A 15,294-nucleotide genomic window follows, 5' to 3' on the forward strand; every position below is an offset into this window, starting at 1 on the left:
TGAATGTATAACGCAGAGAAGAATCAACAGTATATTTATTCGCCAGTACACATACATGGAATTTATACATACAAGGGGTTTTTTTGTGGCTGTGGACATTACGGACACGGTTTATAAAAAAATAATATGAGAAATAAAATAGATACATATATATACATTATAAAAAACATACAAAAGATAGTTAACACAGTGCAAAAAAAATGTCAGTGCAATAAATGGAGTATAAATAAAAGACCATCTTTGATCTATGTTCTTTGTCTTTATCTTTGGACTTAGATTGTGTCATCTTGTTCTTTCTCTTTATGTTCTTGTTCTTATTTTATTTTGATTTATTTTTGATTTTTCATGGAAAACAATTGCTGTACTTTATGTGGCTATTGGAAAAAAACAATTACAAGATCAATAAAGTTTTACCTTACCTTACCTTACCTTAGTATTGGTAATAACAACAGAGAATATACTCAAGTAGAGCAAAAACCCTTTTTTTTACATGAGATTGAGGCACAGAGAAGCTACTGAAGCTGATCATGTATGTTACTGACAAGTGTATCTACTAATGTCCAATCATAACAAAAAGATGAATAAACTTCATCATCTAGATCAACACGTGCTGCTCCAATAGTTTCATTTTCACAGCATTTGTAGGGAAATATGAATTATTATTATTATTGTTTTAGTTGCGATTGATTTCTTGAAAATCTCCCTCTTAGCTACTTTGAACTTTTTCACTTCAGAAAGGTAGAAATGTGATCAGTTGGTGCATTCATGACTATTTATGTTTCAGTTTTACCAACCAAAGTTTGTCTTGGTGTTTTCACTGTGACGCTTGTCATGCCATCAATCATGTCCTGTTGCATGCAGATGTAGGTACATCAAAGCTGGTGGTAAATGTAGAGTTGAAGATCGAGTTCTGATTTCCTTCCTGCCCTCAGTTCGAGGAACTTGCTCCTGTTTGCACACACAGAAGCTCTGCAGAGTAGCATGACTCGCCAGGCGCACCGACTCTGAACACCGAATGAGGGTGAAAAGCAATGAAAGATCTACTTTTCCTGCTGCTTCTGCTGGACCTCAACATCATCAAGGTAGGCTTTGTCTCAGTTTTTTCACATTTTTTGTCAGTGATCCACGATGACCTCGTGAGCAGATTCATTCCGTTCGAGCCTCATCCGACACAAAGGATCGCAGTGATCAACTTGTAGTATATTAAGATGATATTTGGTCTCAACAATGATACATTTGGTGTCTTTTGTGTTTTAATCTTTGACATTCAAGCGTTACTGATCTGCAGTGAGGTCTGATGGCAAGAAAAGCTTTGTTGTGGTTAAAGCCTGACTTAACTTTTTTCCGCATCTGATTCCGCAAAAGACACCACACCATTGCATACTCTCAGTGTATTCAGGTTAAGTGCGGGGGAAGTTATGTCACCGACACGGTGTTAAACATTACAGACGGTGTTTTTCTCAATAGTTCTTGAGGACAAAAGGGGTTACCTTTCAGCGTCCGTCCATGTCTCCACTGCTCTGGTATGAGCGACTGGATGGGCAGAGATTAACGTGATATGCCTCTTGAATTTAGAACAAAGGCTGCTTGTGCACGAAGAGCCAGAAGCAGGTCCTGGTCACGACTTCAACGGGCAGAGAAGAAAATGGCCGGATGTTGAAATCAGCATTATTTGGCATCATTATATTGTTTATCTTTACATGTGGAAAATTCTGATTTCAAACTTTCATTTCAAAAGCTACAGGGTTTCATAATGATTCATAAATACAACCATATTTCTTCTCGATATTTCTCGGAACACTTTCTTAAAATTAGGTCATTACTTCTTATTTATTGAAGATATCACTCATGTTTGGGAACACGAATCAATCGTGTTGCTGATAATGTTTTTTTTTATAATGAATTCATATGAAATAGAACCGAAATACACAAATGTTTTACAAGATACTTATATTGATAATTAAATGTGAACCTACGCTCACTCTACTCATTAGAAGAGTTTGGTTCATCTTTTGCATGTTTCCTTTGAACTTTGTGTTTTCTTTTCTTTTTATTTAAAAAGGTCTGTTTGCTGCCTTATACAAGTGTAAATGGATCCTGTTTAAATGCAACAACAGAGTATTTTGATGTGGAATCAAAACTTTGCTGTCAGCGGTGCCCCCCAGGTGAGTACATAACATCAGGAAGATATTTGATGCAATGATTCTTATTGAACGGTTGGATTATTTTTGATCAGAGGTTTGTGTCTCGACAAATATGTACAACCTCGAGATCTTAATAGAAGATCCTTCAAAACCAAATAATTACCAAGTGGTAAGGCTATGCATGAGAACAGTCAAAATGATATGCACTAAAATAATCTGATATAAGAGGCATGAAAATAAAATGTATTTATATCTAATAAAGGCACAATCTAAATGTAATTCACAGGAGGGCCGTGATTATGATTATGTGTTCAACTGAAATCTTACATTCATCACCTACATAAAATAAGTGGTACATATATAATATTCTAAACCTATCTAGACGTTGAGCAAGTAGAAAGTAAAATTAATAGTATGAAAGAATAGTTCAAGCAATGAGGGTTGAGCTGCTTTACATATGAAGAAGCATCATTATTTATAAGGGGCCGTCAAGCAAAAAGAAAAAAGGGACAAATAAATTATAATAATATATAATAATAATTGTATGTCATGGGAACATTTTAAGACAAATAAACGAATTTTAGGACGTCACAAAACTAGGCTTAGGTTTTAATTTGATTGCGTATAAATTTGATTATAATTCATTTTATTTTTCAATTTTGAAAAACATTGCATATTTCATATATTTTATTATTTAAAATAGAATACATCAAATGGAAAACAAGTGTTCTCATGCCACAATTTAATTGTATTATTTTATATACATTTTATTAAAGAAATATTTGAAAAAAAAACAGGAAAAAAGGACAAATGAAAAAGAGGAGAAAAAAGATATTGAAACAAAGATTTAGATTTAGGAAAATATACGTACAAAAATACATGATAAAGAAATTATATTAGGATGGTTGTAAATAAATTGTGTAATATTTAATTTGATATACATTTTATTTAAAAAATATCAATAAAAGTACTACCAGATAAAAAATACATTCAAGCTCAAAAAGATCTTCAGGATAAATATATGTTTATACTAGTATATACTAGTAATAGTACTGGCGTTTTAAGCGCTGGCAGGGAGATGAAGTTGAGAACTCGTACAGCAGTCACAAGGCGTGCGCCAAGTAATATTTATTGAACGTAAAAGACATTTGTTTGCTCAAACCAATTAAACCACTTACCAGTAAAAATGACATGCAAACTGTCACTTACAGTATGTTTACGTGAAACATATTCTCAGGTGCTCAAAATTTCTAACTGCACGCTCAACAAATAGGCACAAATAAAACACCATACAGCGATTTTTAAACATTTCTAATTGTGCAGTTTTATAGTTCATGAGCGCCGCATAGATAGGAGTCACTAGGTCTGATCCAAACCCTGGTGTATCACAACAGGAAATCGTCGAGTGGAGCTTTGTTCCGAAACAAGTGAGACCGTGTGTGGGCCATGTGACCCCAACCAGTACATGGAGAATTGGAATTTCTTCTCCAACTGCTATTCCTGCCCCGCTTGCAAACTAAGTCAGTAACTCGCTCTATATTTAAAATGACAGTAAAGAAATGCTCATGGTTGTGTTCTTCAAGGCAAGGGCCTGGAGACTGCGGTCGAGTGCACGGCGACCAGAGAGTCCAAGTGCAGGTGCCTGCCAGAACACTTTTGCAGGATGAACTTTCATGATCCTTACTGCAGTGACTGTCAGAGGTACAAGGTATGCAAGGCAAGCCACGGAGTCGCTGAGCAAGGTTTCCATTTTTTGTTTTTTGTCTTTTCATCAACAGAAAAATGAAATTTCTTATTGATTTTAAATGAAAAGCTTCATTGTGGAATTTAATAAAATATATATAGTTCAACTCAAAACCAACGATAAAACACATGTGTTAATGCCAAGTGATACAGACAATTATGAATATTTTGATACCTTTTAATATTTATCGTGCATCGTTTTTGAATGATCAATATTTGAATTAATCTACGTCAGTTCTATGCATTTATATCAACTCACGTGTATTGTACTCCTAACATTATCAAATACAATTGACAATCTTCCAATTGAAAAATACTCTTAAAATGTTTTACTTTTATTAGGCATTTTTCTATCATATAGTAAGTAAGTAAGTTAGTAAGTAATTTTTATTTATATAGTGCTTTTCCAGACCAGGGTCACAAAGCGCTTAAACAATCAAAACAATATTCAATAAAGTATATACTTTAAAGGTCAAGATAAAACTGATAACACAACAGGAGTTCCAGAAAATCAAGTATATTTACTTGTCATTTTGTCCTTGTAGGTCATACATTTCTCATCCGTATATCAGAATCAGAAACTTTTATCGTCGATGTTGTAAACACAACATTTTTTTTGGTGTTAGTACAGAATAAAATAATTATATAAGATAACACACACAAAATGAGCCATAGAAAATATAACCCTGAGCACCAAGGCAGCCATTCTGCAGCAATCACCTTTATTGTTAAATTCAATTAAAAAAAAAAAAAAAATAACACAAATATTTACCTGTGTATTTTTAGGAACAGCTAAATCCAATGTGAAGTGCAAACCCTGCCCCGAGGGAACCTTCTCCGACACAGCCTCCAGCTCGCAGCCGTGTCTACCTCACGCCAGGTGGGTGACGCATAATGAGCTCTCCAGGAAATGACTTGACCTTCTGTCGTTCATCTAGATGTCGAGGGAGAGTGATCAGGAATGGAACCTCCGACGCCGACACACTGTGCGAGCCTGAGCGCCTCACTGAAACAACAACCGGAGCCTTGACCTCCGAGATAAAAGTAGACTCTGTGTCTACTCCGGCAACGGCACCGGTGCTTACCAATGCGACAGTTGTGCGAGATGTTGACGGTGAATTCCGTAAGTTCATTTTAAAGATGAGACTGACGGTGAATAAATATAATTTATATGTGTATCTTACCGTCTAGTCGCAGCCATCGGTGGTTCTTTTGGGTTATTCTTCATTGTCCTCTTCACCGTCATCCTCGTTTTCTTTCTTAAGCGGAGAAAAGGTGAAAAGTAGTAGAAAAATAAAGTCATCCTTCTTGCACTGTTGATCACTTCGGCGCCTCTCTCTCTTTCTAGATGCCCAGACGTACGCCCCAGACTTTGATGCTAATGGGAATTGTCAGAGTGGATATAAGGTTTGACTGTTGAGATCTACTCGTTTACACTATTGTAACAGTTTGTTTTCGTGTCTAAACAAGATGCAGCCAGAATTCTCAGTCGCTCTTTAAGTTGGAAACTGGCAGCCAGTGAAGACTTTTGAGGATCAGGGAAATGCGAGTTCTCCTACTAGAGCAGAGTAGGCAACCCGGTCCTCAAAGGGCCGCAGTGGGTGCCGGTTTTCGTTCCAACCATTCAGGAGGACATTTTTTGACCAATCAGAAGTCTTCGGAGTGTAATCGGTTGATTGTTAGTCTGGTGTTGCTTGTTTCAGCTGAAACCTCATTGGTTAAACTGTAAACGCTGGATCGGTTGGAACCAAAACCTGCACCCACTGCGGCCCTTTGAGGACCAGGCTCCCCAACCCGGCTCTAGTAGGAGAACTCGCATTTCCCTGATCCTCAAAAGTTTTCACTGGCTGCCAGTTTCTTTTAGGATCAATTTATAAGCTTTAAAAGCTCCTAAGCTTTGGAACGATCTTCCTCTCCCTCTGTGTTTGATGATCTACTGACTCCTTCAAGAAACATCTTAAGACTTTTTTATTTGTGCAGGCTTTTCCCTGACTTTATGGGACTCCTGTGTTTGTCTTTTGTGTCTTGGAGTTTTTAAATCTGTAGGTATTTTTAACTGTGTTTTGCTTTTGATTGCCCAAGCGATTTGTGACCCTGGTCTAGAAAGAGCTTTACAAATAACCATTACTAACTTACTGACTTTTTGATAAGGAATACTAAGAGTTTATTTCTAATGCAGATCAGTCGGGATGACTCTGTGAAATCTGTGCTGGCGTTTGGGAACGTTGACCCACCAGAGCACTTTCTGCTTGTGACTCAAGAGGTCGGTCAGACTGAGTGCTGTAGCCACACAGACCCCAGGACAAACGGCCTCATCAGACAGGAATCTACTGGCCCTCTGCTGTCCACCATGGTTTTAAACAGCACCTCTGACACGGAACCAGTAACATCCGGCCCGATCTCTGCGGAGCTCAGCTTCTGTACAAACTCCCCTCGGCCCTCACGCCCTCACATCATCACGCCAGTAGCCACCAGTCCACAGGTCAACGTCAATATCACCTTTCACATTGGAAATACTGGATCTGTGAGTCCGTCCGACACCGTTCTGCTCAGCTGTGAAACCAAGTCTCAAGTCTTAAGTCAAGAAGAGGAGCATTTCAGTGTTCCACAACAAGAGGCTGGAAAAGAGTGTCAGCTGCCAGTAGAGGAGGAAGACTTTATTAGCAAATAAGGTTTTTTTTAATGCTACATTTGTTTAGATTTTTTTTTAGTAATAACCAATGTTTACATATATTGATGCAATTTGTGGATTAAAGTTCAACTAAAATGCATCATAGCTCTAGCTCTGGCCCTTTTGTGAATATTGTCAATTGTGATTATTTGTAAGTAAGTAAGTAAGTATTTTTTATTTGTATAGCGCTTTTCCAGACCAGGGTCACAAAGCGCTTAAACAATCAAAACAATATTCAATAAAGTATATACTTTAAAGGTCAAGATAAAACTGAAAACACAACAGGAGTTCCGGAAAATCAAGGAAAAGCCTTGTAAAAATTGTTTTCATCATAGGTTCCTGTTGACACGATAGAAGTTTTTTTTGTGTCCTCAAACTATGTTAAAATCGATATAAATCGTTTTGTAAAATATGAACACGATGTGCTTTAAAACATTGTTTAAAAAAAAATAAACACCTACAATTAAAAAAATATTATTGTAATATTGAGTAATAATAATAACCAAAGCCGTAATCTTACGCATCATTAGCATATTTGCGTATTGATAATAAAGCTTAGTTTAGATGTGATATTTGCAGAACTTCTTTAGGTACACGCACTCTCACTGCCCTCTGCTGGGCAACAGGGCACACTACACAAATTCTGATGATCTTTAAATGGGTTTGAAACAACAGCAAGAGATCCCTTCGTTTTGAATAGTACTTGAAAAAAAATCTATTTAGCGATATTTTGGATAGTTTTCCCAAATACAAAATCTTATTAAACAGGACCAGGGAGCTGGGAGATCCTAGATCGGAGGCGTAATATTACTGCAGGGGGTTGGGGGGTTACCGCTTTGGAATTTGTTTTAATCGAAATCTCTAACATATTTAAATAGTCTTTAATTATATCACGACTTTTCCTATATCCTAATAATTTAAAATACATATTTTAAACACGGCAAGCTCCAGTCATTTAAACACAAGTGTATTTTCCGAATCGTATCTCCACCCCCTTGATGACGTGGCTTGGTACGGTCTGTTGCCGCTGTGTGTTGCTCTTCTTCCTGAAAGAGTCTCGCAGTGGAGCTGCTGATGTCGCCGGAGAGACGCTGGTACGTTCTTTAAACCTCTTAAATGTAACCTTTAAAAATACTGACACGCGTGTGCGTCTTATAATATGTGTCAGCCAGGTTGAAATGTGTCGCCCGCTATAGTATTGTCAATCTTTTCCTTCTGGTTGTCAGTCTCTTGCTCGTCCCTCCGTGAGAAAGCTGCTGTCGTGGGGTTGGTTCACGTCAGAGAGACAAACAAGTTGAATAAGTGCATTTAAATGGTTTGTGTTTATGTGTTGCTTTTTTGGTGGATATGGAACGAAACGTGCTGTAGCAAAGCTGTTTAACTCTTCATATAGGTGAGGTTTTAAAAAGACAGGTAATGATGCAGGTGTCTATTTGTCTGCAGGTTTTTGTTTATTTGTGTTAGATGAGTTATTTGATGCAGGTTTTTGTTTATTTGTATTAGATGAGTTATTTGATGCAGGTTTTTGTTCATTTGTATTGGATTAGTTATTTGATGCAGGGTTTTGTTTATTTATCTGCAGGTTTTTGGTTATTTGCATTAGATGAGTTATTTGATGCAGGTTTTTGTTTATTTGCATTAGATGAGTTATTTGATGCAGGTTTTTGTTTATTTGTATTATATTAGTTATTTGATGCAAGTGTCTACTTGTCTGCAGGTTTTTGTTTATTTGTGTTAGATGAGTTATTTGATGAAGGTTTTTGTTTATTTGTATTAGATGAGTTATTTGATGCAGGTTTTTGTTTATTTGTATTAGATTCGTTATTTGATGCAGGTGTATATTTGTCTGCAGGTTTTGTTTATTTGTATTAGATTAGTTATTTGATGCAAGTGTCTACTTGTCTGCAGGTTTTTGTTTATTTGTATTAGATGAGTTATTTGATGTAAGTTTTAAGTGACCGGGAAGCGTCAAGATAAAATTGTTGGGTATGAAGTTTTCTCAAATTTGAATAAAAAAATCCTCATTAAATGCAAATAAATGCCCTTTTTTTTTCTTTTTTTTTTACAGTATTTAAAATAATGAATATGTATCTATTTATTACACCACTGAGCTGCTGTTTGTGTTCCTGTCCCATCCCTGGGTTGCTGTCATAACATCAGACATGTTTGTCGTCTGCCTCTCCTCCACAGATTTGCAAGTTAATTTTCATAATCCTGAAGAATGCCAGTGGAACGCTCCGTGCCAGCGAAGCAGTGAAGCAGAGGTAAAGCTCGGGAGGATCAGCCGCGGAGCACTGTGGATACCGCCTGGTGCCAACTCTTGCAAATGGCTTGCTGTCTGAAGGACGAGCTCCTCTGTTCCATCTGCCTCAGCATCTACCAAGACCCCGTCAGTTTCGGCTGCGAACATTACTTTTGCCGGAAGTGCATCACCGAGCACTGGAGCAGACAGGAGCACCACGGGACCCGGGACTGCCCCGAGTGCCGCAGGACCTTCAACGACCCCCTCCTCTCGCCGAGTCTGAAGTTGTCCAATATCGTAGAGCGATACTCGGCCTTCCCGCTGGACGCTATCCTCAACGCTCAGAGAAACTCCTACCCTTGTAAGGACCACGAGAAGGTCAAGCTTTTCTGCCTCACGGACAAAAGTCTGGTGTGTTTTTTCTGTGACGAGCCGGCGCTGCACGAGCAACACCAGGTGACCACCATCGACGAGGCCTACGAGGAGATACAGGTGAGTGGGAACAGGGGGCGAGGATTCTGCCATTTTAAAATGTAATTGTTAAAGCATTCAATATTCGGAGGTTATAATTTGAAATATATGTTTCTATCTATTATCATTTTCGACCGATACAAATCATCAAAACATTTTTTTTTATTAGATTTATAAGGTGAAGTGACCAAGTTAATTTAAAAGAACTGCTAATAGAGACATGTTCAAACAAATGTCTTTACCGTGGATAACATGATCTGTCATAACCTGTGTAGTTAGTTATATATGTAAACAGTATTATAGAGTGTAATATATATTAACCACATCCTTCAAGAAACATCTTAAGACCTTTTTATTTGTTCAGGCTTTTCCTTGATCTTCTGGAACTCCTGTTGTGTTCTGAGTTTTATCTTGATCTTTAAAGTTTATACTTTATTGAATATTGTTTTGATTGTTTAAGCGCTTTGTGACCCTGGTCTGGAAAAGCGCTATATAAATAAAAATGACTTACTTACTTACTTACATGTTGCACAAGGAAAAAAAAACACTGGTCAGTTTTCTTAGAACGTTCACACTGTTTACTCTCACTCTATGAATGAATACATAGTTTGATGACTTATTCTTGTGATTCACAAATAGATCTATCTGGTATTGAATGATGTCCTCTTCAAACGATGCATGGCATGTTTTATTTAATTCAAGTGAGTAAGTAAAGTAAAGGCTATTTTAAGGTGCCTTTCTAGACCAGGGTCATAAAGCGCTTTCTGAGCGAACTCAGAATTGTACAATTTAATAGTACAAAAGACAAAAAACAATGGACACATTGAACACATGGATTATAAAATAAAGGTTGTGTTGTGACATAATTTTCCTAAGTTTACAGATTTGGTTGAAGGAAACAGTTTCTGGTCAGTTTTCTGCAGTGTTGAACTAGAGACATGTCTTTGTCAAATACAACACCCAGGTTTCTCAGGCTCAGTTTGAAAGACTGGCCTTAGTCAACCAAGTACTGACTCAACCCTGGAACCTTATCATCAGGCGTTTCAGTTTTGACCACTTTTAGCTGCAAATAGGGCTGCACGATATTAGAAATATGTGCGATATTCGATATTGGTGTCTTGAAGTGTGATCGATATTATTGCAATCTCTTTTTCTTTCACCTAAAAATACAGCGACCTGCACGCACAGCTGATGTCACAGGAAACAATGCGATGTTTCCCTTTCGTTTATTTCCAAAAATATCACTTATAACGCTCAGTCTCGCGGGACTCGCATCGGTTTCCTATGAAACTGAGCGACATCAGAGAGGAGCCGCCGGCGCGTCGCGATATCACCAAATCAATCATAAATCCCACCTCCTTGTACACGCACACATAACAGTTTATAAATGACCTGACGCTAACAACTTAGCTCATTAGCATATGGCAGGTGTAAACTTCTTATAAGAAAACAACGGAGACCAGATGAAAATTACTTACAATATGTTGCTTTAACAAAGGGGGTTGAGAGATTAGTGACTGAATCACTAGCGTTTTAGTAGCGCTTATAAGTTAGTATTACTTCTGTGTATATACTGAGCCGCGGCAAGTTAGCACGCCGGCAAGACGCGTCACCATAGCAACCTATCCTAGCAAGCTGCGTCGAACAGCTAACAGACAGACGGAGACGTAAAAGACAACGAGACATAGAAGTACAAATTGACAACTTTACAAAAAGTGACACTGATTGGTCAAAGTGCGCATTTCAGAAATCCTTGATTTATACAATAGAAAATTATAAATAATCGCACATGTTCTAGATATGCATATCGCACATGCCAATATCGCTATATCGATAATTAGCAGCCTTAGCTGCAAACTGTTTTCACTCAGCCACTGTTTGAAGTTGCAAACACAAAGAAATGTCTTAAAAATATTATGTTTAAATTCCACATTTTCATTGAGGATGATAATTATAAAGGTTAAAAGGAGAGTAAGTGATGTAACAATAGGAACTGAATAAGAAAGAAAAATGTCAAAAGGAGAACGATTCTAATACAGAACATTTGTGACCTTTTCTCTTCGCATAAAACCTAATTAAGGGCTTTGTGAACATCACTAGTGTGCTACGTTATTTCGTAATCCAACTCTAAATGAAATGCATGAGAAAGGTCAAAACTCTAAAAATCTTGGAGCAGAAGTAATTAAGTCCAACACATGATGCTTTTTTTGGAGGGTGCGGGGGGTTCTTCTGGGAGCTCATCCCCGCCACAGTTTGGCACTTTTGTAGGAACCTTTGAGAACGTCTACAATGCTGAAAAGGAGCAGTCGTTCAATGAGACGGGCATAGTCGTCCTTTCACCCGGTCATGTGGTTTGTTTCCCTGTGAGAACGCAACCAACCAAATTGTCTTTGAAGACTATTAATGACCAGAAAACATGTTTTAATGTAAGTTAGGTGAAAGAAAGTATGAGGTGCATCCGTGGTATGATATTAGTTGAGCAAACATACATCCATCCAAAAGAAACTTTTGAGTTGACCTTTAAAGGAAAAAAAGTATTTAATCGACACTGGATGTGGGATCAAGAACGTGCCATCTCTTCTTTAAAAAACGCCCCAAAATGTGTTTTTTCTGTTGCCGTCATTTCTTAAAACACAATCTCCTCATGTGTTGTATGAGCGTTGGATTAGAAAACATACCTGCTGTGTTTGGCGGTTTCTCCATTTGCCCTTCAGACCTACCATAAACTACAAGAGTAGTTAAACGTGTGTTCTGGATGCTAGCATGATGTGTTGCAGCCAATTGTCGAGCCTGATTAAAGTTCCAAGAGCATTGTTTTCTTTCCCGCACCCCAACTGTGTCCAAGCTCTTCCACATTCCAATGAAATGAAGGGCTGCGTTTTTGTTTTTTTTTCCCACAGCAGATGATGGTCTTAACACGGTCTCGGATCTCATTTTGCCAAAGAATTGCTTAAGTCCGTCCATCGTAAGAGTAAAGTGCTTTAAAGAAAAGGTAGTGAATATATAATTGTGTACATACAAGTTGTAATAAATCATCTTCTTGCTTGAATCGATGAGACGTTCTGTTGACCTGAAGCTCTGTTGAGTTTTCTTGAAGAATACACAAACTTTTTAAACATAACTTTAACATAAAGAGTGGTTTCTTACTTATTTTACCAATGTTTTATTTCCATTAGGTATGCACCGATCCGACTTATGGTCCCAAAACCAGAGCCATATCATATATATATTATCCTCAAAGTTGGTATTTACCAGCATTATGAGAACATAAAGAAAGTGTACTTAAATTGAATATTTTATTTACTCTATAACCTGCAAAAAGCAACCCTGCACATGTAAACCTCATTAATGGAACACAAAGACTCCAGTGAACTAAAAAATCAACAGTTTCGTAGACTAGAAATTCACATTGTACACAAAATTGTCAAATTGAATGGTCTTTAAAATATTAAATGTGTGTATATATATATATATTATTATAAACGCTTAAATCGACACATTAGTTGTCCTGTTTCATTGGTTTTCTTGTTTTTAGGAATTTCCGATATTCTTTGGCACAATTGTTTTTTTTAGTATCTTCTTTGCTTATTTAGATGCTTGGACGCGGCTCTGCGTATGGAGACATATTTTATACTGGTACTGACACCTTCACTTTTATACCAGTACCTAAATGAAAGTCTTTCAGATACCATTGTTTAAAGATCAAATCTAACAGAAAGGAAATTAAGTACAAAAGAACAACTTCAAATTAATCAGATTTTTCACCTTTTTTTTGCCTTTGACACTTTTTCTAAGTTGATTTTTGTCAAAATCCCTTCATTATCAAGTATTGATTATACATTGTTACCGAACATTGGCACAGAAAGATGAATCATGTTTTTGATAATGATAACAGTCATCCTCTGAACACTGTCATCAGTGAGCAGAGAAGCCGATGGAGCACAAATGCTCCTCCCATGATGCAACACTAATAGACTCAAGGACTCATTCATTCCTCGGGCTATTCAATTGTACAATTCTGAGTTCGGGGGCAGGAGTGGAGTAAAAGTATCTGGATGTTCTGTTCTATGTTAGTCTTTGTATCCTTTGTCTTTGTTATTTTTCTTTGATCAATTTTCTTTATCTTTAGCTTTAGACTTAGATTGTATCATCTTGTTCTTTCTCTTTATTTCTCTTTGTTCTTGTTCTTATTTTATTTTGATTTACTTTTTATGAAAAATTACTGTATTTGCTGTGGCTATTGGAAAAAAAAAATTCCAGAAGGAGACCTCCTGAGGGATCAATAAAGTTCTACCTTACCTTACCTAACGTAACTATCGAGGCATTTTGGTCGGTGCCTCACAGGAACCAGAGCGTGATACCCAGACCTGTACCCGATCCCACTTTGAGAGGCTGCATCGAAACCGTTACCAGTTATCAGGAATGTATCAATGCACCCCCTTAATTTTTCTATATTTCAAAATCTAGTTTACTCAAAGAGGAGTCTTTACTGATGTTGTCGGAAGGAAGATAATTCCAGGGATCCGCTGTAGTGGTCTGGATGTTGAAGAACGACTGCAGTAGATTGAAGCCCACGCTGCTGACAATTACATGATGGAGGTTGTGTCATATGCTGGTCACCCACACACGTCTGTCATTCACAACTTCAGGTGTGCCAGACCTGGTGGTGATTACCAAGGGGGGTCGGGAGGACGTTAGAAGTGATCGTTCAGTCTCCCCACGGTCTCGCGTCCAGAGCTGCTTCTCTGCGCCTGCCATCACCATGCATGGCTCTGCTGCTGCAGTAATGAGTCAGACAATTTCAAGGGCACCCACGTCTGCCGTCCCCCCTGTGGCTTTCCCGGGTCTGCTTTGGTGTTTCTCTCTCATCATCCTCCTCTCCTTCCTCACGCTTTTTTTTTTTTGCTTCTCACCCCTTTTCATCTTCAGTCCTCATTGGTTTTCGTTGTTGCCTAAACGTCCTGATTACTGACTGGTAGCTTCAGGAAAACGCTTTTTTTTTTTTTCTCCTCCCAGGACTCTAAAATTATCATCATGATAGAATGGCGGCATTCTTCTGGATAAAGCCCCGCCAGAAAAGGAAGTTATTAGAGCACTGTCCTCGTTCGGAGAGAAGTGATGGCTGCTGTTGCTCTTATTACCGCTCGCGCTGATGACGCTGGAGGCTGGAAACAGCCACACTGGTGTTTACTGCGGCCCAGATGAGCAGATGAATTTGGATGAGGAAGCGGCGCCGATGTCACATCCAACACGGAAAACATTTTGTCTCGTCGGGTTGTTTACTGTGGCTTACGCTTAGGTTTAACTGACTCAGATGTCTCTTCGTCGTTAAACTCTTAATGTTTGCTTTACATGTGGCGTGACACTTTGATAGAGAGCAGGATGTTTTTTTTGGTGGTCGAACAGCATGATGTTTGTCACACAGAGTCGATCGTTAAATTCCAGGGACACTGCTTTTTAAAAACCGGTCCGAAACCATGGCTGGTGTGTTGTCACCTGCTGTCGTCAGCATGTCATCAGGAAGGAGATTTCACGAGAATCCTCTCTCGTCTTTCCCGGAGCTGTTGAGTAAAACATGTTTATTTAGAGTCTGTGTAAATACTTTCACACCACAACATTCTTACGGTTCTACAAATTGTCGTTTTTACCAATTGTCACTTTCTGTTTCAACTATTGCTCAGTTTATTTTACCGTTTTGACATGATATCAGTTTAAAAACATGGATGAAGAGAAATTTTGTGATTTTTAATGAGGAAAGTAAAAGAAAAGCCTCTGTATCTTTTTCATCCTCACGTCAGTGTTGCTTGTTAGAACATTCAAATTAAAATATTTGTTCTCCGTCTTTTATAAGTAAGTAAGTAAGCAAAGGTTATTTGTAAAATGACTTTCTAGACCAGGGTCACAAAGCTTTTTAACAATCAATAACAATACACAGTTAAAATATATACTTTAAAAGGCCAAAACACATAAGACAAACACAGGAGTCCCAGAAAATCAGGGAAAAGCACAAATAAAAATGTTTC

At 37.8% G+C, this 15,294-nt stretch overlaps 2 protein-coding genes across 3 annotated transcripts in view; both read left to right on the forward strand.

Annotated features, from left to right (window-relative positions):
- Positions 1-961: 961 nt before the first annotated feature.
- On the forward strand, positions 962-6,658 carry tnfrsf1b (tumor necrosis factor receptor superfamily, member 1B). 2 transcript variants are annotated; one of them, XM_087800243.1, is made up of 9 exons: positions 962-1,082; positions 2,063-2,165; positions 3,539-3,664; positions 3,728-3,886; positions 4,674-4,767; positions 4,826-5,010; positions 5,079-5,162; positions 5,236-5,294; positions 6,067-6,658. In XM_087800243.1, the coding sequence occupies exons 1-9, from the start codon at positions 1,032-1,034 to the stop codon at positions 6,556-6,558; spliced, it is 1,353 nt and encodes a 450-aa protein (XP_087656369.1). In that variant the 5' UTR covers positions 962-1,031; the 3' UTR covers positions 6,559-6,658. The 2 variants fall into 2 exon arrangements, with proteins under 2 accessions (XP_087656369.1, XP_087656370.1); XM_087800244.1 differs by having other exon boundaries at positions 4,826-5,001.
- Positions 6,659-7,584: 926 nt separating this feature from the next.
- Positions 7,585-15,294, forward strand: part of trim62.1 (tripartite motif containing 62, tandem duplicate 1) — a 28,470-nt gene continuing 20,760 nt past the window's right edge. The window contains exons 1-2 of the mRNA XM_087800242.1: positions 7,585-7,652; positions 8,749-9,292. Of these exons, the coding sequence (XP_087656368.1) occupies positions 8,885-9,292 (408 nt within the window). The 5' untranslated portion in view covers positions 7,585-7,652; positions 8,749-8,884. The remainder of the gene's footprint in view (positions 7,653-8,748; positions 9,293-15,294) is intronic.

The sequence above is a fragment of the Callionymus lyra genome, chromosome 10 (assembly GCF_982586985.1).
Source record: "Callionymus lyra chromosome 10, fCalLyr1.hap1.1, whole genome shotgun sequence".
Classification (NCBI taxonomy): domain Eukaryota; kingdom Metazoa; phylum Chordata; class Actinopteri; order Syngnathiformes; family Callionymidae; genus Callionymus; species Callionymus lyra.

Coding starts and splice junctions, on each gene's coding strand:
- tnfrsf1b (XM_087800243.1), top strand. CDS start 1,032: ATGAAAGATCTACTTTTCCTGCTGCTTCTGCTGGACCTCAACATCATC. Junction 3,887..4,673: donor CCACGGAGTCGCTGAGCAAG/GTTTCCATTTTT, acceptor GTGTATTTTTAG/GAACAGCTAAATCCAATGTG. Junction 5,163..5,235: donor CTTTCTTAAGCGGAGAAAAG/GTGAAAAGTAGT, acceptor CTCTCTTTCTAG/ATGCCCAGACGTACGCCCCA.